General features: G+C 45.3%; 1 protein-coding gene across 3 annotated transcripts in view; it reads left to right on the top strand.

Moving 5' to 3' along the window:
- COL4A6 (collagen type IV alpha 6 chain) overlaps positions 1 to 21,470 on the top strand; it is a 285,573-nt gene that overhangs the window by 226,654 nt on the left and 37,449 nt on the right. For 2 of the 3 annotated variants that reach the window (XM_027089500.1, XM_027089499.1), the window contains exons 8-20: positions 1,611 to 1,646; positions 4,100 to 4,162; positions 4,977 to 5,012; positions 5,192 to 5,233; positions 6,155 to 6,247; positions 7,520 to 7,573; positions 14,041 to 14,100; positions 15,360 to 15,404; positions 15,892 to 15,945; positions 17,280 to 17,349; positions 18,419 to 18,526; positions 19,425 to 19,565; positions 20,391 to 20,495. In XM_027089500.1, the coding sequence (XP_026945301.1) occupies positions 1,611 to 1,646; positions 4,100 to 4,162; positions 4,977 to 5,012; positions 5,192 to 5,233; positions 6,155 to 6,247; positions 7,520 to 7,573; positions 14,041 to 14,100; positions 15,360 to 15,404; positions 15,892 to 15,945; positions 17,280 to 17,349; positions 18,419 to 18,526; positions 19,425 to 19,565; positions 20,391 to 20,495 (907 nt within the window). The remainder of the gene's footprint in view (positions 1 to 1,610; positions 1,647 to 4,099; positions 4,163 to 4,976; positions 5,013 to 5,191; positions 5,234 to 6,154; positions 6,248 to 7,519; positions 7,574 to 14,040; positions 14,101 to 15,359; positions 15,405 to 15,891; positions 15,946 to 17,279; positions 17,350 to 18,418; positions 18,527 to 19,424; positions 19,566 to 20,390; positions 20,496 to 21,470) is intronic. The other variant, XM_027089501.1, reaches the window with a different exon arrangement.

Genomic DNA, 21,470 nt, shown 5'->3' with positions numbered 1-21,470 from the left:
CATTTCCAGAACTAGCATCTGTGTCTCTATTTAAGGAGCAGACCAAGCTGGATTTTAAAAGAATCCAGAGCTTTTTGTGGTGGAAACATTGACAAATGTTTGCAACCATACTGTCAAAAAGATTTGCTTTGTAAGATCTAGGCCAAAAATAGGGGACAGATCAGCAAACAAACTGTTTGCATGGGTGTCATTTTCCTTGACAAGCCGAGACATTTCCTGGAGGCAGATACCTTCTGTCTACTACAGAATCTTTGATGTCTGCATACCTTGGTTTGAAGCCATGTATGTCTCTGCCCATCTTAACATGGCCACCAGCCCAGGATCATGGCTCCGCCTTTTTCTGTACCTGCATACCAGCCATCACCCTCGCTGGGCCCCTGGCTATCTACAAAAGTTGCCCATCAACCCTGCAGCTGGCTGGAAACGTTCATCTCTTCCTGGAATTGACAAGAACCTTTTGTATTCTTGTGGCTGTATTCTTGACGTATGCTGCCTGGTATCCTGTGGGCCTTCAGTAAACTCTGGTGCCAAATGACTGACCCTAATCCCTTGCAGAGTGGGAAGGGAGCCCATCATTTCCCTGGGAGCAGACAGGAATCTATGTGTGCAACATCTGAGGGGAAGATGCGCCCGAGCTCACTCAGCTGAAGATGGCATCTTTCTGTCTTCCACCCATGCACAGAGCCAGAAATATTGGAAATCACTTTGCAAGGCAGTGATGGGTGTGGGTAGCTGAGAACTGAAGAAGGTACAGGGTTTGGGTTCTTGGCTATAGAAGCCATAGCTGAAGATGGAATGTTAGACTTGGAAAGGACCTCATGATTGTCAGATTCATGTTGCTCATTTTACAGATAGAAAAACTGAGGTAGCCTGAGGCTATGTGACTCGCTCACAGGCACAAGCCAGCTTCCTGAAGAGCTAAAACCCAGGCAGTGCTCTTCCCAGGTTGCAGAGAGCTGATTTTTCACTATAAGCCAAGCGGGGTAAGACTAGCAGGTGTCAGAATGTGACCATTGTTGTAGCAAACATTGATTAAATGGTTTTGCCAAAAACCAAAGAGACCCTGGACCCAGCGGAACACAGCAATTTCCACAAGATGGTTATAGTACAGATTCCTACGGTGACTTAAGATGCTGCAAAGTAATTAAAACGTAATCAGAGACTACATGCTCTATTGATTCTCCCTTGAAATGTCTGATTTGCGTTGTATACATATGGGCACAGATTCTCTGGGGATGAAGGTACACTGGAAGGTAGCTTTGCTTTCCTCCAGAAAGAGCAGGAAAATCACCAGCCCGCAGAAGCAGTTTCTAATTGATAAGTTCCTAGCAAAGGTGAAAATTAATTAATCCAAGTAAAATATGAATTCCTGTTCAACCAAGGCTATAATATTTTTCTTCTAGAGTCTAGATTTTTCTTAGGAAAAAAAAAAAGTAGATGGTTGAATCTCTCCAATTCATGCATTATTTAAAACACAAGACCTTGACAGAGGAGGCCCAAGCTTCAGTGATGCGTTTTTATGCCTATTGCATCTTAGGTCAGTTATCTGTGAAATACCACAAGCTTAATGTATTCATCTCTTCAATGTCCTGCCTTTGTCTGTTTCTCAGGGGGAGCCTGGGCTGCCCGGACTGGATGGAATCACTGTAAGTTGTTACCTATGTGTTGAGCTCCCAATGTTTTTCTAGTCAACAGTACCAACGACCCCTTTTCATTCCTCTCTACGGTGTTCGAAGGTCTTTGTAGAGCTTCTCAAGGACAATCCAGAGAGGTAAAGTAGAATAGATCACTCTATCGACATTTGCCAAATGAGAAAGTACTGAGAGGATGGACTGTCTGCCTCCAGTGACAAGGCAGGCTGGCTTTCAGACCTCTCGGCCAGGGACCTGCATCCTCCCTGGGATGTATTAGGAAAGAATTTTGCCTGGCATTTGGCAAGCATTTATTAAGTGCTTTCTGTGTGTTCAGAGTACTGTGGGTAAAATAAAAGAAGCAAAACACTCTTCTTTAAAAGGTATTCCACGTAGAAATTTTTTTAGGGACTCAATAAGAGTGAGTCCATGAAAGGCCATGAGTTGTATTAGTAAGAGCTTTGTTTTTCCTTGACTTTCCACATTGTCATCATTTTCCTTTGAAGTGGCTTCACAAAGGCCCCTTCTCTCCTCTTTTCCTGTATCATGGTTCCTTCCTTTCTTCTTCCATTCCAGAACAGATACTGAGCAGAACAGATACTGAGCAAAGGGCTAGGAGTGATCCCTGAGACAATTCAGACACGGTCTCTGTACACACACACAGCCACCTCCCACCCCAGGATGTGAAAAACTAGTAGGAATGTGGCGTAAGGATTCCACTGACATCATCAAGAAAGAGATGCTGTCCACCTAAGGCTACATCATGAGAAACTTTATATCTAAGAGAAGGTAGCCTCTGAAAAGTGTGGGTGACATTTAGGCTGGCTGGCAATGGGAGGAAGCTTTCTAAACAGAGAGAGTACTGTGAGCAAGCACACATGTAAACAGGGATGAGTGAGGACCAAGGGCATAGAGGTCTCCTAGAGTGAAACAGCATTGGCTTAGATGGTGTGTTAACTAAATCTGTAGAATAACATCCAGTGTATTTGCTGCATAACTGCTCTTAGAGATGCCTTTCCCTGCCCCCAGAAGTACAGTGTTTGCACATACAGACATGATAAATAAACCACTTAGATTTGGGGAGGGGGGAGGGTTCCTGGCTGGATAAGAGAGTTGTGATCAGTAAGGAGACCACAGGTTATTAGTTACTGTCAGAGCAATGTTCTACTCTCATATATTCCTGGGGAACCTTTGAACCCCTACTTTCTCTCCCTCCTAAGTCTCAACTTCACTTAGCCTCTCCATCCCTTGCCTAAGCACATATCACCTTATTCCTGCTCCCCAGCTTTAACAGGGCCATGCATTTTCCCATACCATCTTTCTCTTCAGATTTCGTTCTCTTGCTTTCAATATTGTCATCATTCATTTCAAAATATTTTCTAGTTTCCCTTCGGATTTTTTCTTTGACCCATGGAGACTTGTGGCGTTTAATTTCCCCAAATTTGTGACTTTCCAGATATCTTTATATTATTGATTTCTAGTTTGATTTTATTGCAGTTAGAGAGCATATTCTGGATGATTTCAATGCTTTTATATTTGTTCAGTTTTATTTTATGGCCCAACCTATGGAACTATCTTGGTGAATGTTCCATATGTACTTGAAGAGACTATGTATTCAGCTGGTTGGGGCGAGTATAGATGTTAAAATCTCCATCTAGAATCATGAAGTTATCTATTTCATCCCTCCCTCAGTAATTAATAGAACAACTAAACAAAATATAAACAGACCTAATGGATCTTCTTTGTCCTCACTGATTTTTTAATCTATTTCTCCTTACAGTTCCATCAGTCTTTGCTTCATGTATTTTGAAGCTCTGCTAATAGGTGCATACACATCTAAGATAGATACAGATATATACATTTTCTATTTCTTCCTGATTCAGTCTTGGCAGGTTGTGCATTTCTTCCAGGTTGTCCATTTTATTGGCGTATAGTTGCTTGTAGTAATCTCGCGTGATCCTTTGTATTTCTGCAGTGTCAGTTGTTACTTCTCCTTTTTCATTTCTAATTTGGTTGATTTGAGTCCTCTCCCTCTTTTTCTTGATGAGTCTGGCTAATGGTTTATCAACTTTGTTTATCTTCTCAAAGAACCAGCTTTTAGTTTTACTGATCTATGCTATTGTTTCCTTTGTTTCTATTTCATTTATTTCTGCTCTGATCTTTATGATTTCTTTCCTTCTGCTAACTTTGGGTTTTGTTTGTTCTTCTTTCTCTAGTTCCTTTAGGTGTAAGGTTAGATTGTTTATTTGAGATTTTTTCTTGTTTCTTGAGGTAGGATTGTATTGCTATAAACTTCCCTCTTAGAACTGCTTTTGCTGCATCCCATAGGTTTTGGGCCATCGTGTTTTCTCAGTTTTTAACTCTCATGAATAAAGTTGCTATGAACATTCTTGTGCAATTCTTGTGGATATATTTTTTTTGAGAAACTGCCATACTTTTTTGACCTTGATAAAAACATGCCTCTCTAGGGCCCACAAGGAGCACCCGGATCTCCAGGAGCTGTGGGACCCATAGGACCACCAGGATTGCAAGTAAGAACCAGCTAAATCTACCACGTGTTCACAGCATTCATGTGAATGCTTTCCCTACCAGGTCGTGAAGTAAATGTAAGCCCATAAAATGTAGGCCCTCCTAGCAGAGAAAGGCAACTTCCATTCTAGGAGGTTAAAGTGAAGCATGCTCTTGTAAGGAGCTATTTGTTATCTTCTTTTACCAGAGTCTCTCTGACCATCCACTCTGTGCCTCCAAAGCCTCCTAGTCTAGCTCAACCTAAAGTATAGCCCAAGGATGGCTAATACCCGGCACATTTATTGTGACCTTCCACTCCCCTTACCCACGACAGACATTGCTAATTAATCACACCATTATCACCCACCCTGAGCACAGAGGCAGCTTCAAAATCTTTCTCAATCCTTCACCTTGGAGAGCTCTTCCCACCTACGTATTTCCCATCACTGGCTATAGGAAGAGCATAGCCAGTCATCTGTGTGGTTCTGGGAAATCCACATCCCCAGATTGTTCTCTCTCCAATGTGTGAAATCCCACCACCACTGATTAGTTTGCTTTACTTTCACCAAAAGTCATCATTTAAAAAGTGCTGGCCTAATGGGGAAAATGACACATGAAGTCTTCACTACCTTAGCATGAATGTGGTTATCAGGTCAACTGGGGAAATTTCAAAGGCGATTTTAAAAAAAGGAACCCAGGGAGAAGGAGCTAGAATCTGCTACACCAAAGCCAGACCACACCAAGGGGGTGGGGGACTTATCTTCAGTGACTCTCAACATGCCTAGATTCTTCGGGGCTGAAACTAAAAAGCGCTCTTTCCTTTCATTTTAAATCTAGGGTCCTCCAGGCCCCCCTGGTTTCCCTGGTCCTGATGTAAGTATACTTTGTCTTGGGGCATTTGACCTCCTACCGCTAAGTACTCTAGTTTCCCCAGAGATATTCTGGTCTGGTTAAACATACTTTCTGGTAAAAAAGACTGCATTCCAATTTAAGTTCCTGGAGGTTGTTTAGTAATTGATTTTGTTTTTCCTCCCTACACCCCTGTGCCTCAGGGGAATATGGGGTTAGGTTTCCAAGGAGAGAAAGGAGTCAAGGTAAGTAAATTTTGGAACATACGCTCTGTAGTCCATGTGCTCCTAGAAATGTGTCTAGCTGCACACATATGCCTGCTTGTGATAGGGCTGCATGTGCACGCCTAGGCTACTGTAGTCTTTTTCCTTCAAAATATTGTAGTCTTCCTGCTTCCTACCTGTGAAATGTACATGTCTTACAAACATACGCTCTTGAGATATATTTTCTCTTCCTTCCACCTGGGTGTTTCCCTGCTGATTTGTATTATATTGTGTCACCTTCTCTTTCCTTTTCTCTGCTTCTCTTCTCTCCATCCTTCCTCCTCCTCCTCCTCCTCTATCTCTTCTATCTCTCCTTCTTAACCCTCTCTCATCATTCCCTTTTATTTCCCTTCCCTCATTCTCCTATTTCCCTCTATACAAACTGTATAGTGACTTAGGAGCCTTAAGGGAGACTGGGAGCTTGCCCTCCCCATCCTTGGTGGCTGCCTCTTGTAGACTGCACTGTCTTCAAGGAGCAAATCCAGTCTTCAGTGTTCCAACACGGACTTCACTGCCTCTGCTTGTGCTCTTGGCAACGATTGGACCAATTAGAGTCTGATCACTATTGCCAAGAGGTAGCCATTTACCTTGCTCAAATCCTTCTTTGCTTTCTTCTAAACACCCTTTCATGCATGACCATGGCAACCGTGAACCTGCCATTTACTTTCATCCATCTTGTTTCCTCCCTCTGCAGTGCTGGTACAAAATGCATCTGGTCAGGCTTATAATTCTTTTCACCCCTTGAGACTGGTAGCTTTGTTTCCTCATTGATGCAAGGGTGAGGGTGAAGAGGCTAAAGTCATGGACAGATGATTTGTGAATTACATCCTGAGGACAAACCTACCCTCCGGAGAAATATCTGTGTGGTGTCTGCCTTGCTTAATGTTTCCTTTGATCTTACAGGGGGATGTTGGCCTGCCTGGCCCTGCAGGACCCCCACCATCCACTGGGGAACTGGAATTCATGGGATTTCCCAAAGGGAAGAAAGGATCCAAGGTAGTGAACATTTGAGAACAAGAAGTTAATACCAGATAATACTAATAATACCAGATAATAATAATAATAATACTATTAATACCAGAGTTCAACTCTAATAACCAGAGTATACTGGAAGGATAGAGGGTTCTGTGTAATATGGATATGAGCTTAACTGGGTTTCTGAATGTTCGTTCAAGTGCTATTTTCTGTGTTTGTTTTGCAGATTCAGTTATCAAAATGCTGAATAACTTAAAACAAACATTGAATAGTTGGGTTTTTTTCCTCCTAACTACCAACCCTGTCAATACTTATGTTGTCCCCAAAGCACTGTGACAGAGCAATAGGGTATAATGGTTGCTTTCAAGTTACCTGTTTAAAGAAACTATTTGCCCTCAGAAGATGACCCTGCAAATAGTGTATACTGTCACCAAGTGGCAGTAGATGCCCTAATTTGCCTGATCTGAACTACCAAGGCTGAAGCTGTAGACCTGTTTAACCGAGATATTTTATAATCTGTATTTTGATATGAATGTACACGTGGTTGTATTTGAATGACTGTTTGCTGTTAAGGTGTGCAGATATCTTTCAATAACCTGACTTCCCTTCCTTCCTGGGGATTCCTTAAGTTTTGTGATCCTGCACCTGTGGTCAAGGGACCCAGGCAGGGGAAGGTGTTTAGTCCCATTTCTTTAATTCTGTCTTTGTGGAAGCAACAGCTCCAGGCCTTCTCCAGGTTTACAGGAAGTAATTATTGAGTTGGGAACAGTTTGGGAGCATATGAAAAATTGCCTGCCTCCCTAATCATTCCCAAACCTTAGGGAGCCCTTTCATGGCACTTATAGATAAATTAGCATATCAAGGAAAGAGATTAGAGTATTATGTTTCCCTTTGCAAACTGTAATTGTTACTCTTTTCCCAAAACCATTGGTGTCTTTGCAGCCAGTAATTTGCTAGAGGAAATCGCACTGAACAGCTTCTTCCGCTAGAAAGAAAGCAGATGATCATCTTTTCTATCTCCCAATTAGCCTGAGCATTTGAGACTCTGTTTTGGATAGTTTTCTTTGCCTGTCATGGACTTTGGTCCTTTCCACACTACTAAGGGCTCCGTAAACTAAGACATCCTGGTGTAGTTACTAGTTGTGGAGACTAGGCAATCTGCACCAGCCTCTGGTGTCCCAATTGGGATACCCTATGGTTTCCCACTGCCCAGCCCAAGTAACTCAAGGGAACTATCTCCTTAATGTTCACTGCTTCCTGCTGCTACTCACTAAGCTTTGGTTGATTTTCCAGGGTGAACCAGGGCTTCAGGGCTTTCCAGGAATAAGTGGTCCTCCAGGTCTCCCGGTAAGTCTTCCTATTTGGTCAACATGTATTCAAGGATCTGATTGGACAAAAGCTATACCAATAGAAAGCTAACAGGAGGACCTCCTTCCTATGGTTATTGTAGAGAATTTCACCATCTTCATTGTTAGAAGGCATTTAAGGAAATGTCTTGTTTCTCAAACCCATGGGGACATGAGGTTCTTTATGAGACTATATAGCTTAGAGGTTATAATCTTAAGCTCTAGAGTTAAAACAGACCTAGGCTTGACTTCTGATTTCAGCAGTTTCCAGCTGTGTAACCTTGGACAGGTTTCTTAACTTTTCTGAGCCTCAGTTTCCTAACCTACCAAAAAAGGGATAATAATGGGGTGCTTATGAGAATTAAATGAGATAATATGCATGAAAAGGGCTTAATAAATGCCTGGCATGTATCAATTGTTGAGTAAATGGTAGTTACTGTTAGTGATCCTATTTTCACTTTCCTATGTGCCCTTGTATCTTAGATTCTTTCACCCAACAAATACTTTTTGAGGGCCCCTAGTTGCCAGGCCTTCTGTTGGACTCTAAGGCTGCAACAGCAACTAACAGTCAGATAAGGAAAAGTCCCTGTCCTTGAGGAAAGTACATTCTAATTGGGGGCGATGAGGGAGGGGAGAGAATCAACAAGTAAACAAATGAAGGAGAACAAGTTCATATATTGGTAAGTGATACACAGAAGACAAAAAAAGGGTAAAAGTGTTGGAGTGTGGATGAGTAATGGGATGGGCACCTTTGGACAGAGTGGTCAAGAAGGGCCTCTCTGAGGGATCGCTTATTATGAGGGAGCGAGTCATGTGGAAGGTCGGGAAGAGTGTTTCTGGCCAAGGGAACCATAAGTGTCAACACCCTGAGGTTGGAACAAGCTCAGTGCTTTAGAGGAACAGCAAGAAGGTGAGCGGGTGGAGAAGAGTGAGCAAGGCCAAGAACCAGGCAGAGAGGCAGGAACCATATCATGGAGACCTTTGTAGGTCAAATGTGGCTTTTATGTTAAATGTAATGGGAAGCCATTGGAAGGCCCTGACTTGTATTTTTAAGATCTCTCTGGTGGTAGTGGGAGTTGGGGGGCTGGGTTATGGAGGATGGGGGGAGGGGAAGGCAGCAAACAGAGGCTACTGCAACAATCCCGGTGAGGAATGGTGGTGGCTTGGACTAGGATGATGGCAGTGGAAATGGAGAGAAGTACATGGATTCAAAATGTAAAAAGTTTTAAATTTTTGTTACAGAATATTTCAAACACATACAAAGTAGGGAGAGTGGCGTAATGGTCCCCCTGTGTACCCATCACCTAGCGTCAATAATTAGCAACTCACGGCCAATCTGAAGCCAACACAGATGTAGCATTTCATTACAAATACCTCAGTATTTCTAAGAGATAAGGACTTTTTAAAAACATAATGATGATTTCATCACCACTAATTAATTATCAGAAATGACAATATCTGTTAAGTCAGAATTCGGGTTTATGATTGTCTCATAAATATATTTTTTTATAATTACCTGGTTTTGAATCAGAATCCAAATGACGCTCACAGATTACGTTTGGTTGATATGTCTCTTAAACTACAAGATATGTTTTGAAGGAGCTGATGAGATTTCCATGGATTGGGTGTAGGGGTCAGGAGGGAAATGGATGAATCAAAGATGACTAGGCCTGCCCCCGGCTTGCTGGCAAAGTGGGGAGAGATGACTCCGGTGCTTCCCTGCAGTTCTTTGAAACACTTTGGGTCTCTCCAGGTGGCCGGAAAACACAGCCAGTAGAGCCACTGGCACAGATTACTTCCACAGTGATCCCTACTACTCCGTAGAGACACGGGGCCAACAGAGAACCATCTATTCAATGGCCTTGATTTTAATCAGCTCAGTATCTAATGAATCATAAAGGGAAAGAATATTCATGTTGGAGACAGGACACCTGGACTTCAGCCTCAGCCCCAGCTCTGGGCCTTCAAGTATCTGAACCTCTCTGTATATATGTCACGTGGCAATGGTCATATCTACTGTTTTGAGGCCCAACTCACAATGTTCATCAGATTTCTTTACAAAGTATAAATCTGTGTTGTCCAATATTATAACCACTAGCCACATAACAGCTACCAATCCTTTGAAATGTGGCTAGTCTGAGATGAGATGTGCTGTAAGTGTAAAATACACACCAGATTTCCAAACCTAGGTGTGAGGAAAATAATCTAAATTATCTCATTAACAATTTTTACGTCGGTGTTGAAATGACAATATTTATGATGTGTTTGGTTAAATAAAATGTTGTTAAATTAACCTCACCTATTTGTTTTACTTTTTTAATGAAACTACTAGAAAATTTAAAATAACATAGTAGTTCACATTATCTTTCGATTGGACAGCACAGACATAGAGTACTTTGCAAGTGGGCTGGGGAAGAAAGCCTGCACCTTTCTTTGTGAGCATTTCACATAAATTCTAGTCACCTCTTATCATCCCTATGATGTAAGCAAGGTGGGCTGGGTTTATATCCCTGACGGATGAGGAAACCATGGCCTGAACGGGTAAAGAGGCTTGTCCAGAGCCACTCAGCAAGTTATTAGCAGAGCTGAGGCTGAAATTCAGTTTTCTTGAATACTAGCCAACTCCAGGCTTTTTCCTCATACCATACTGCCCCCTACTGTTCAGTTCATTCTTGTCATGGTGGTTGTGGATTGCGTGATCTCTGGTGCTTTGCAGTTCACTGGCTCACGCTCCCTCCCTCCTTACCATTCCCTTCCCTGTTCTACGTCAGAGGATTTCCCCTTCTGCAATTTCACCCGTTCCCTTTTGCCCTGTGAAAGAAAGACACACTGACTGACAGCAATGCACAGTGGTAAACTGCAATACCGTTTCAAGCTCAGCATTTCCAGTGTTTCACAGTGTGCCCTGACAAATAGAAACCCCAGTTGATTGTAAAGACATCCAAGGTGGAAAAAAAAGCTTCCTTTATATGGTACAGCATCTTTTCAGAGAGTGGGAATCAAGAAACCAGAGTTCTCAGGCCACTTTGGTGTGGATTCCACATGCAACCCTGGCCAAATCCTATAACTCCTTTGCTGCTAATATCTCTATCTGCTTAATGGGAACATCTATAGGTAACTTCTGTGACTTCTGCCAGAATAGTTGTAAGAAGAAAGGTGGTGACGTGTTTGAGATGCTCTGGGCTTTTCAGAGGAAACACACTTCTCAAATCCAAAGCCCTCACGTTGGCTTTCAATTATCCACACTCACTGAGAAACAAGGCAGCGCTGAGGGTGGAAATCTCTGGGGAATCTGAAATGTTCCCTTCAACCATTTGTTTTCTTTCCATCCTAGCCCAGATCTTTGCAGGAGCTGCTGACAAGTGGCCAACCTGAGAGATTTAGACCTCACTTTCTTTCCCTTGCCCCTTCTGCAGTGACCCAGCATCCTTGCTTTTCTGGCTCAGCCCCAGCTTCACACATTTCATGACATTGTCCCAGCAGCACACTCATGTGTAGGCCACAGATGCTCCCGTGGAGATTGTCAGAGAGAGTCACATACCTCTGTGCCCTCCAAGGCACCAGCAAATGCAGGGTAAGGCAACATGGCAGATGATGGGAGAGAGAAGGGAAGAAAGCGGTGAATCCTGAGGTACCTATTGAGTGGATCTGAGGCAACTACTGGACAGGCGGGAGTTCTCTTTCTGCTGAGCACCAGGCTTTCCAGGCACTTCAGGTAGGTCCTTTGGAGGAGGAGCCCCATCTTGACAGACTTAAGCTAAGCCCTCCCCTCCGCCCCACCCCCACCCCCACCGCAACCCGGTGCCCTGAGGGGCAGTAGCAGCAGTGTGACAGGGTCAGAGTTGACAAGGAGACTGACTTTCCTAACCTCTCAAGTCGCCCTTGCAGTGCCAAGCCAAACCGATCGCTGCAGTTTAGCCTCCAAAATGTGACCCCACAGTATGCTCATTCCCCGCCCCTCCCCCACGGCCTCCGTCCCCCTTTTCAGGCTTCAGCCTGCCTCCTGCCTTCCTGCCCTCCTTGTGCAGGTGGGCCTCGCCCCTCTCCACCGCCCTCACTGGGGCCGGGCGAGGAGCTCAGGCGGAGAGGGTGACCACCGTGCTGGCAGCCTGCCTCTCGGGCCAGCAGGCCTCTGAGGACCCAGGGCCAGAGTGTCTTTCACTCCACAGCGGGGCCTGACGCCCCCTGGTTCCAGCCTACTGTCTGCAGCTTGCCTTTTTCTCACACCCCCCTCTTCACCCTGCTGTCCACCCTGACTCCCAGCCACGTGACTGAAGTTGAGTTTTTGCAGAGCCACTAACATCCATGAACCCAAAATACCAGGAGACCAGGGCCCTAGAGAGCAGGCCTGTAAACAGCTAAGCTAGGCTCTGAGGAGGCGTTCCTGACCGTGGGTGAGAAGGGGTAAGGGAGCAGTGGGTGCTGATCAGCTCATGATGGCGACTGACTGGGCCGGGGCCGGGGCCCAAGACATCTTGCTAGAACAGCTTGTTCAGCAGGGCCTCGTATAGGGCCTCCCTGTGCTGGGAGACAAGCTGAGCCTACAGCCCAATATCTTGCCAAGTCATTTATGTTTTATTGGCTCTAACCCTGACACACAAATTGCTTTTTAACATTTTTTTTCCTTTTTAAACTTCGTATATGTTTTTTTGCTCACCTTGTAGCTCAATCTCTCACACCCTCTCTCTGAGAAAGCAAGCGTCCAGAGGCTCTTTCTGCTTTCCGGAGAAGAAGGACAAGGGCCCCTTGTCTTTACAACTGTGGTAAAGATAGGTGGAGGCTGTGAGATGGTACCTGGACATTCTTTTCCTCACACTTTTGAACAGTTTTTTCCCTTGGTCACTGTTCCATTTAATTCAACAAGTATGTATTGGACCACCTTGTATGTGTCAGGCTACAGTAACATGCCTTGGAGGAGACAGAAGTGAATGTGATACAGACCTCTCACAGACTTTCATCTGGAACCTGGCTTAGTGCTTGAAGAGTTTGGGGCAGCGTGGGCTGCCGTAGCTTCTGTGCACAGGCCAGGGAAGGCTCCGTGAAGTGTTTGACTTCAGCCGCCAATAGATACATGCCACCAGGGGGCAGCATGCCTCGGTTTCCAATTTGAGCTGCAGAACTAAGTTTGCATTCAGTTTGACACACAGGCCTTTCAAACAGAAACCCTATTCAGCATGAGGTCTGAGCAATTTGACTCCTAACTGTGGATGTAGAAAAGAGGGAAGGCAAGTAGGAGCCAAAGGCTGCTTTGAGTTGGACCCTTCACAGACGTACACTGCCCTCCTCAACAACAACAACAGTAAAAACAACTCACGTTTTAAAAACAAAAGAAAGTAAAAACTTGGGCCTAGAAAACTAAGGGCTATTCAGCCAACTGTACCCACGGGAATGCTCTGAGTATGAAAGAGGAAGAAAAAAAAACTACAAATGGGATTGGAGCAGTGCTTTGACAATTAGCTGAGCCAGGTCACATCAAGAGGACAACAGGAGGTGTGCCGTAACATCTAGTGTCTTTCACAAGCTCACATTTGAGAGAACTTCACTGCCTCCTTTACTCTCATAATAGGCCTAAATGCTATCTGCCAACATCCGTGCTCCAGGAAGTCCCATTTTAAACAGTAGCGACAAAGTGACCTCGATTACATTTGCCATGAAAGACTTTATCCACTCTGGTAATGAATTCTTCTGTATCTCGGGGGCCCAGAATGTGCTTGCCCTGGACCCAGAGGGGAGGAAGCTCTCTCATTCACTCGCTTTTTGGATTTCTGCTTATTCCTAGAGAATCCCCAAGTCATGTCCGTGGCTGCAAGCCCTCACCTTCTGTGAGCAGGACAAGAGGGGTTGGTGACCATCTTGCAGTCCCTTTGAGAGTGTTCCTAAAGCCCGCACAGTTCTAGATCACGCCTAGATAGAAACACTCCTTCCCACTGAAGAGGATGTTGCAGTCATCATGTCTCCAAAGGGCAAAAGCTCTTCTAGCATCGATCCCCAAGGATTAACACAATTCTCCATTTGTGGGTCATCTTTGACCCAAGCTCCTAGATGGTGGGAAGCAGCCTGTTCTCTTGGAAAGGGCCCTGGAATGGAAGCTAACGCCCTGACTGTCTCATTGACTCTCTAACCCATGCAAGATGCTTGGCCCTTCTGAGTGTTAGTTTCCGCATCTGTAAAATCAATGAGGTTAGATCTGTCATTATTTCTATGCTGTTAGTTCGTGTTTCCATAAATACTTGTAATAGTTTTCTGGGGAGAAGACATTACTTCTAGAACCAAAAAGAAGCCTTTAATGAATGGTTCAAATTATCTTCAAGGCCTATGTGTTTCTCAGGCGGTGACGAGACGCTCAGCATGGTTGAGCTTCCCCAGTGGGACAGTGGAGCTGATTGGAAATTACCACCTTGCTTTGGATGGAGCCAGGAGACCTGTGAGGAAATGAATGTTATAATCTGTGGTCTCTTTTTCCTTTAGGGTTTTGGAATTGCTGGAGAAAAAGGAGAAAAGGGAATCCCTGGTTTGCCGGGACCTAGGGTACGAACCTGGAATTTTGCTTGCCTGGATCTGTCAAGTCACCCGGTCCCTTTTGTTTTCCGTTTGCATCTCTGTTATGTAACTTGATGGCCTCCTAAGCTTCTCTTGTTTCTCTTTCTCAACCCTCGGGCAGGTCCCTAAGACCTCTTCCTCTCCCTTCTGCCACATTCCCTTGACTTAGTGGCTCCTTTGAATAAGGAATGAGGTACAGTAAGTCCCCTACATACGAACCTTCAAGTTGTGAACCTTTCAAAGATGCAAACGTATTATAAACCTATTACAGTACAGTACTATATAGCCAACTGTGTTAGTTGGGTATCTAGGCTAACTTTGTTGGACTTAGGAACAAGCTGGACTTACAAATGCACTCTTGGAATGGAACTCGTTCGCATGTAGGGGACTTACTGTACTCCCTACACCAGGTGGTTCCTCAGCCCGTTTACTCTCCTTGTCCTCAACTATAATTATCTTCTGGGCTAAAGAATGACATGTCTTACTTTCATTCCATTCTATCCTGAGGGAAGGTGGGGTAGGGGCAGTTTGCAGGAATGGAAGAAAGAGGACCAAGTGCAATTTTTATAGGACAGAAACAAACCTGGGAAGTTCTAGAACATAGTGAGTAATGTTTGGAGTCAACAGTTTCCAATAATAATCTCACTTCAAGTGGAGAAATAACTGTTAGCCTCTCTGATTCCTAGCTTCAGGCACTTAGGTTTTACGTTGTTAGTAATTGGCCAACCTTAGCCTTAAAGAAGCAACACTTCAGAGAATTAATTGTCTTTTTAGCTTGGTCATGAAGTTTGTCAAGAGTCTTTTGAGTATTCTGCAATGTTCATCCATTACCCTGCCATTTCTTTCTCCACTTTCCTCTACTCCCCTGTCTTGAAAACACAAAATCACCAACAAAAAATGCACTGGGGGAGAGAGACAAGAGGCCCTCCCACAATCTATTTAAAAATCTCATGACTTGGAACTAATGCAGACTAAGTATAATACCACCCAGCCCTTCTACCCAATTCCACATAGTACTTAAAATGTTTCCATTTATTTAGCTCTTTAAAATTTCCCTGTGTGCCTATTCAGCCTGATGGATTAGTGCTTAGAAAGAAGTCATTAAGGCACGTCTAGGAACATTCTCTTACCTGGTTTTAGGAGCTGCTAAATCCTGATCTCAGTTGGAGAGCTTTGTTATGTAAGTCTAGTTGCTTTGTCTAGTATGGGCTATTAATCTTTCTAAGGTACCTCTATTCTCTTTACAGGGTCCCACGGGTTTAGAAGGAGTCCAAGGCCCTCCAGGGAGTCAGGTATTTTGGTTAATATCATTAAAGCCTCAGTGTATAAAATCCAAATCAGAAGGCCCTCTTGCTTTACTTAACATGACCATCAATGCAAAGGGAAACACTGCTTACAATTCAAATTGTCCGCCTCTCTTTGTTTGATAGAATCTCAGCCACTCACTTCTTTTGTTTTTACCCAAGAAGATGAGTGTCCAGTGTTCAGTCCTATGATGAAGTAGTACTCCTTTAACATGTTATCAGGGCCTAGCAAAGCCAGCCTGCTTGTATTCGTCTCTAGCCTTGTGGCCCTTGTACCTCCTAACATGCAAGTTGGCTACCTAAGCGCCATATTGCCTTCTGGAACATTTTACGGCTTCCAGAGTCAGGTATGATCCATATATATCCTGGAATGCCGGCCAAAATCCCTGTGCCATTTGCCCTGGCCTAATCCAAAAACCAGCCCCTCTTGTGCTCTTAGACATTCAATTCACTTGTAACTATGTTTCTGTCACAGGGCAAGAAGGGGTCTTCAGGTTTCCCCGGGCTTAATGGATTCCCAGGAATTAAGGTAATGTTTTTAGGAAGTGAAAATCCAGGATTGAGGAGATGGAAGGGTGAAGAATTAGTATAAATGCTATTTAGTCCATTTGGGCTGCTATCACAAAATATCACAGACTGGGTAGCTTATAAAAAAGAGAAATTTATTTCTCATAGTTCTGGAGGCTGGAAGTCTGAGATCAGGGGGCCAGTATGGTTAGGTTCTGGTGAAGATCCTCCTCCGGCTTACAAACTGCCTACTTCTTGCTGTGTCCTCACATGGTGGAAGGGGCAGGCTAGCTCTCTTGGGCCTCTTTTATAAGGGCACTAACAATGGTGGGAGCTCTGCCCTCATGACCTAATCACCTCCCAAAGACCTCAGCTCCTAATATCGTCATCACCTTGGGCATTAGGTTTTCAACGTGAATTTTTGGGAGACACAAACATTCAGATCATAGCAAATGCCTATATGATGAAATGGAGTATTTTTTAGTATTTTGACATTTTAGATGTCACCCTTTTCACACGAAATGCGTACAAGCAAATCCATCCCTACAAGGAGAAATATTTTATTATTGACATTGTTTAGAATTGCCAACTTTTGGGTTTTGTTATCGTTTTTAAATTCTCTCAAGCAATGCATCCCCTTATTGCCTGCACCTGGGACAGACAGCGCCTACCTCCCAAGCCTGGATGTGCCACTCTGTCTGATTCTGGTACCTGAGTCTCCCTTTTGAGAGAATTAGGACTCTTTTGACTTCCTCTGCCTGACATCACCCACTAACAAGGGCCGTGACAGTAGCAGAGTCCCAAGCCTGCTGAAAGTGGGAAATAAAAGTTAAAACTCGGGTTTCCCTGGTGGCGCAGTGGTTGAGAGTCCACCTGCCGATGCAGGGAACACGGGTTCGTGCCCCAGTCCGGGAAGATCCCACATGCCGCGGAGTGGCTGGGCCCATGAGCCATGGCCGCTGAGCCTGCGCGTCCGGAGCCTGTGCTCTGCAACGAAAAAAGTTAAAACTCTGTTCCCTCCTTAGCACCTCTTGGGTGTAGCCATATTTTCTATTCCTGCGATATGTTTCCCAGGCCCAGAAGCAGATTGTCTCGGAGTCAGGTTGCAAGATAAAATTGGGATCCCTTGTCCTTGACAGGTTCTCAGTTGAGTGTCAGGCCTCTGGGCTGCCTTGTGTCACCTTCATCTTAAATTTATTGGACTTTGAAGTTAACCTATGGATTGTTTGGCCCTGGAAATCGGGGGTTACAGAAGGAGGAACCTTCCATTGTCCCAGGGAATGGTTTTGAGGGAACATAAATCTTATGTGATGAGGTCACAGAAATATTTGTGTTTAATGTATTTAATCTTTGCAGGGTGAAAAGGGTGACATTGGCCTGCCAGGCCCAGATGTTTTCATCGATACAGATGGTGCTGTGATCTCAGGTGCAACTTTTCATGGATTGGAGTGGGAAAAAAAAAAAGATAGGAAGTTGACTTCTATATCCCCTGTAATTGCTAAGAGGATACTTTGTCAGCCACTGGATTGCTGCTAAACCCAATCCCCACAAGGGCCACTCGTGGATCCTAAACTTGGGAAATGAATCTAACTCCAATGTCTTAGGCAAAGAAGCCAAGCCCCATACTCCATGTTTGTGTTGGGTCCACCGAGACTAGGATTTGCGTTGGCCTGGGTCTGGATTTGCTAAAAATGGTTCTCCTAGTGATGCTTAGGGAAGGATTCATACCCTCCCAGCTAGGCTAACTTCAGCCTGATACTCTGGGACACACAGGGTCTCATGTACGTGATCCCACGCATGCTCGAGCTTGACAATTTCACAGGAAGTGGAAAAGTATCTTTGGTTAGGGGAGCAAGTATCTTTCGGTTAGGACAGCCCTCAATAGTGTGACACTTTGGAAGTTTGCCTTCACCTCTCCTTGTTCTAGTTACTGTGTGTGCCCAACTCTTCCCTTCGCCTTCTCTAGAGATCTAGATGTCAGTGTCTCCAGCTACTTCTCGCTTGACCAAAGGCTTCTCCTATAGTGCCTCTTCCATCTGGGTCTCCTAACTTCCTTCTCACATCCTCTCAGGCCTGTGCCCTGTCTGGTAAACTCATTAAAGCTGAGGTGTTAATGGTTGACAGTGGCTTCCTGTGTTCCACGCTCAAGAAACCTGTGTATAACATGAAGAGTAGGCTTCGACACCTTAACCCAAACGGCAGAGATTTGAGGCATGACAAAAGATTACTAGTAGTAGAAGAACCTTCCTAGTACTTATCACATCTTACCATGGAAGGTAAGCCCTGGCCAGACCAGTACTGAGCAGTAGGAGAGCGTTAGCTCAAATAGGCCCATTATCACATGAGAGCATTAGCATCTGGGAGACCTGTGAAGGGCAAGAAAGGTGCTTCTAACCTGAGGACATCTCCTTGCAACTCTTTTGAGGCATTTTGTGGCATTTGTGGGCCTCCCTTCGGTTTGCTTACTGCTTTTTTTGTTGTTGTTGCAATGCCAGGTTATCCTGGAGACCCCGGTATGCCAGGCCTCCCAGGCCTTAAAGGAGATGAAGGCATCCAGGGCCTGCCTGGCCCTCCTGGTGCCCCTGGATTACCAGCTTTACCAGGTAAAACAAACTAACCCACCCCATGCACAGATCTCCACTCTGGTGCTCAGCATCCCCTTCTATACTCTGGTCTGGGTACATACCCAGCCACAGTCAAAAGAAAGGTAGACTATAGTCAGTAGGCTCCCTGCTGCAAGCCCAAGGCCAATGTATATGAGAATAGGGCCTGGGTAAGCAGCTTTCCTTTGACCTCAGTAATGTACCATAGCTAGATAGGCAATCCCAGACCATCCATGAGGGGGCCTGGGTTGGCCTGCCAGAGCCCTGTCACCCTTCGGTTTATGTGCCATCCCAGTTGATGCTTGCCGGAAGGAGCTAACAGAAGCCCAGACGAAAGTTAGTACCCAGACCTTCACTCTGTGCTTAACCCAGGACCCTGTGGAAGACATCCTTGACACAGTCATTGGAGGAACACGCCCATATGTCACTCTATAGTAGTAAACAGAGAAAGGGCATGCCAGCGTCTGGGAGGCAGTGATGTTCCAAATAGAAAGCCTCAGACATTACTTTTAAAGACAGCAGTTTCTAAATTCTCTGGAGATGGGCCTCTGTAAGGATACCTGTGCTTTTAAAACGGCCCCTTGGAGGAGGTACAGCTGATCTCAGCACCAAGGTGGAAAAAAATCTAGAAACGGGAGGCTGGAGACCCAGGTTTCCCTCTCAGGTGCCACTTAGAAGTTCTGCACCCCTGACCATGTTTCTGTACGCCTTTGGGCCTCCATTTCCCAAGAGGTTAGGCTAGCTGATTCCTAGGGACCCTTCTAACTCAGCTGCAGGAGAAGGGCAAATGCTTTCCCAAATTCTCCCTCGGAGCTAGTGTCTAACATCGGCACTGATTGGAATCCCCTGAAGAGGAGGGTGATGTGACGAGCATTTTTGTGTGGGCTTATCCTTCCAGGTGGCCCCGGTACTCTAGGGCTCCAGGGAGTTCCAGGCCTGAAGGGGGACCAAGGAAACCCCGGCCACACCACAACTGGGGCAGCTGGCCTCCCTGGCAGAGATGGTTTGCCAGGCCTACCAGGCCTACCAGGCCTACCCGGTAAGTCGTTTGTTTCTCTCTTTGGTCTTGAGATCCAGGTGTGATCCAGGTTGCAGAACAGTCCTGATTTTTGAGGGAGGGAGCATCTCACAGGTTAGGGACCACAGCGATCAGAGTGTTCACCAAGGAATAGGCAAGTGAGGGCCATCTCGATGATCAGACACTACCTAATGCCTTCTGACTTCGTAGTCATTCCCTTTCCCCCTTCACTGTTCTCGGCCCCTAGGCCTGTGGTCTTGCAGCTCCTGAAGGAGCAGCATTGGCTCTTTCAAGCTTTCCCTGGTCCTCAGGGCTCCAGCGGGGCGGGCTGAGAGTCCAAGAAATGGGAAACCAAACCTGGATCCTCAAAGTGGCTGCTAAAAGCCTCCACAGGGCTTATTCTCCTTAGGTCATCTACCTGAGTATGAGATTCTAGATTCTAAGAAAAAGGCTAGAAATATGCCCCGCATGTTTCTTTGTAACCTGCAACCCCTGACCACTGCAGCTTGTACCCATCTCCTCTTTTGTCCTAAGAGGACTTCCTGGGATAGACATGGGGACTGCTGAGTTGCTGAAGCTGCCTCGGTTATTCCCATATCCCCAGTGTCTAGTCCAGTGCCTGGAACATAGTAGACATCCTATAAGTAGTAGTAGTAGAGAGAATTGAGCCAACAGGGTTTGGACTTGCTACAGACTTTGGGTCCTTGTCTTGGATTTTTTGGGGGAAGGGTGTCTCTGCTCTGGTGGTTGGCGCTCAAGGACCCTTGCTGACTGAGCTGCTATGCTGAGTCACATGAGCCCAGGCTCCTGTAAGTTGCCAATCTTTTATGTTTTTTTCCCCTAAAGGTCCAGCATTTGAGACAGGAACTCTACAGAGCACAGAGCCAGGGTTGCCTGGTCTCCGAGGAGAACGAGGTCCAAAAGGAAACCCAGGCCTCAAAGGAATCAAAGGTGATTTTGTCCCCTTAGGTTTCTTTGTTCCCCAAACTCCCTGGAGAAGGCCCTCTGGGAAGAAGCAAACTAACAGCCTTGGGAACCTGAACAGGACGAATCCTGGATCTTGCGTGGGAATGTGATTATACGACTGTTGGAAGTGCTCTATTTGGAGCTCTAAGACTGAGGCTGGCGGTTGAGGTCACACAGGACAAAGTGGCCCCCAGGCTACTCTACCTGCCCCCTCCACCTGCAGAAGCTACTCTGCACATTCTGCAGCCCCTCTCAGTTTGCAAGGCCAAGGCAGGAAGTCACTTATGATTACCTTCAGCCCGAAGGAGAGGTCAAGACCTGGAACTCTGAAAAAGCCAACTGGCTCCAGGAAAACAACTCCGATCCCCACAGATTGACTGAAGGATTGATTGATTGCCCCAGCCTTCGTCTGCCTTGCACTTTCCATCTTTCTGTTGGGTCATTCCTCCATTTCATACTCTGAGGGGCAGATGCTAAAGTGCAAATAAATCACTTCATTATAGTTCTAGCCCAGGGCAGGGTGGAGGAAGAGGTGAAAGTACTGGCTGAAGAGAGGTTTGGGTATACCTGGGGGTTTCAGGTACCTGAGATCTCTCCTGTTCTCTCAAGGAATTTACAGCTCTCCTCGACCTCAAACAGAAAGGTTTTAACTCACTCCTCTCCTTTCTCATTGCCCTATCATAAAATGGCACTACCTAAGTATAGGAGCTAGTTGAGAAATTTTTGAAAGCCCCATCTCTAATTTTTAGATCCAGGGAAGATGGTTGAGGGCAAAGGATATTAAATTTCAAGTCTTGACCTAGGATGTCAACTTTGGCCCTTCCCTGACTCACTGCAGAGCTAGTGTGCTTCTTGATACCATTCTCATACTTAAAAACAGGGCCAACTCTGATGCCTCCCCTCCTATATTCCCATGAGACCAGAAGGTTTCTCTCTCTCTCTCTCTCTCTCTCTCTCTCT

Source organism: Aethalodelphis obliquidens, unplaced genomic scaffold (assembly GCF_003676395.1).
Source record: "Aethalodelphis obliquidens isolate GAN/ISIS:26980383/991018 unplaced genomic scaffold, ASM367639v1 scaffold66, whole genome shotgun sequence".
In the NCBI taxonomy this organism is placed as follows: Eukaryota; Metazoa; Chordata; class Mammalia; order Artiodactyla; family Delphinidae; genus Aethalodelphis; species Aethalodelphis obliquidens.
This window is presented reverse-complemented; position numbering and strand designations above follow the sequence as displayed.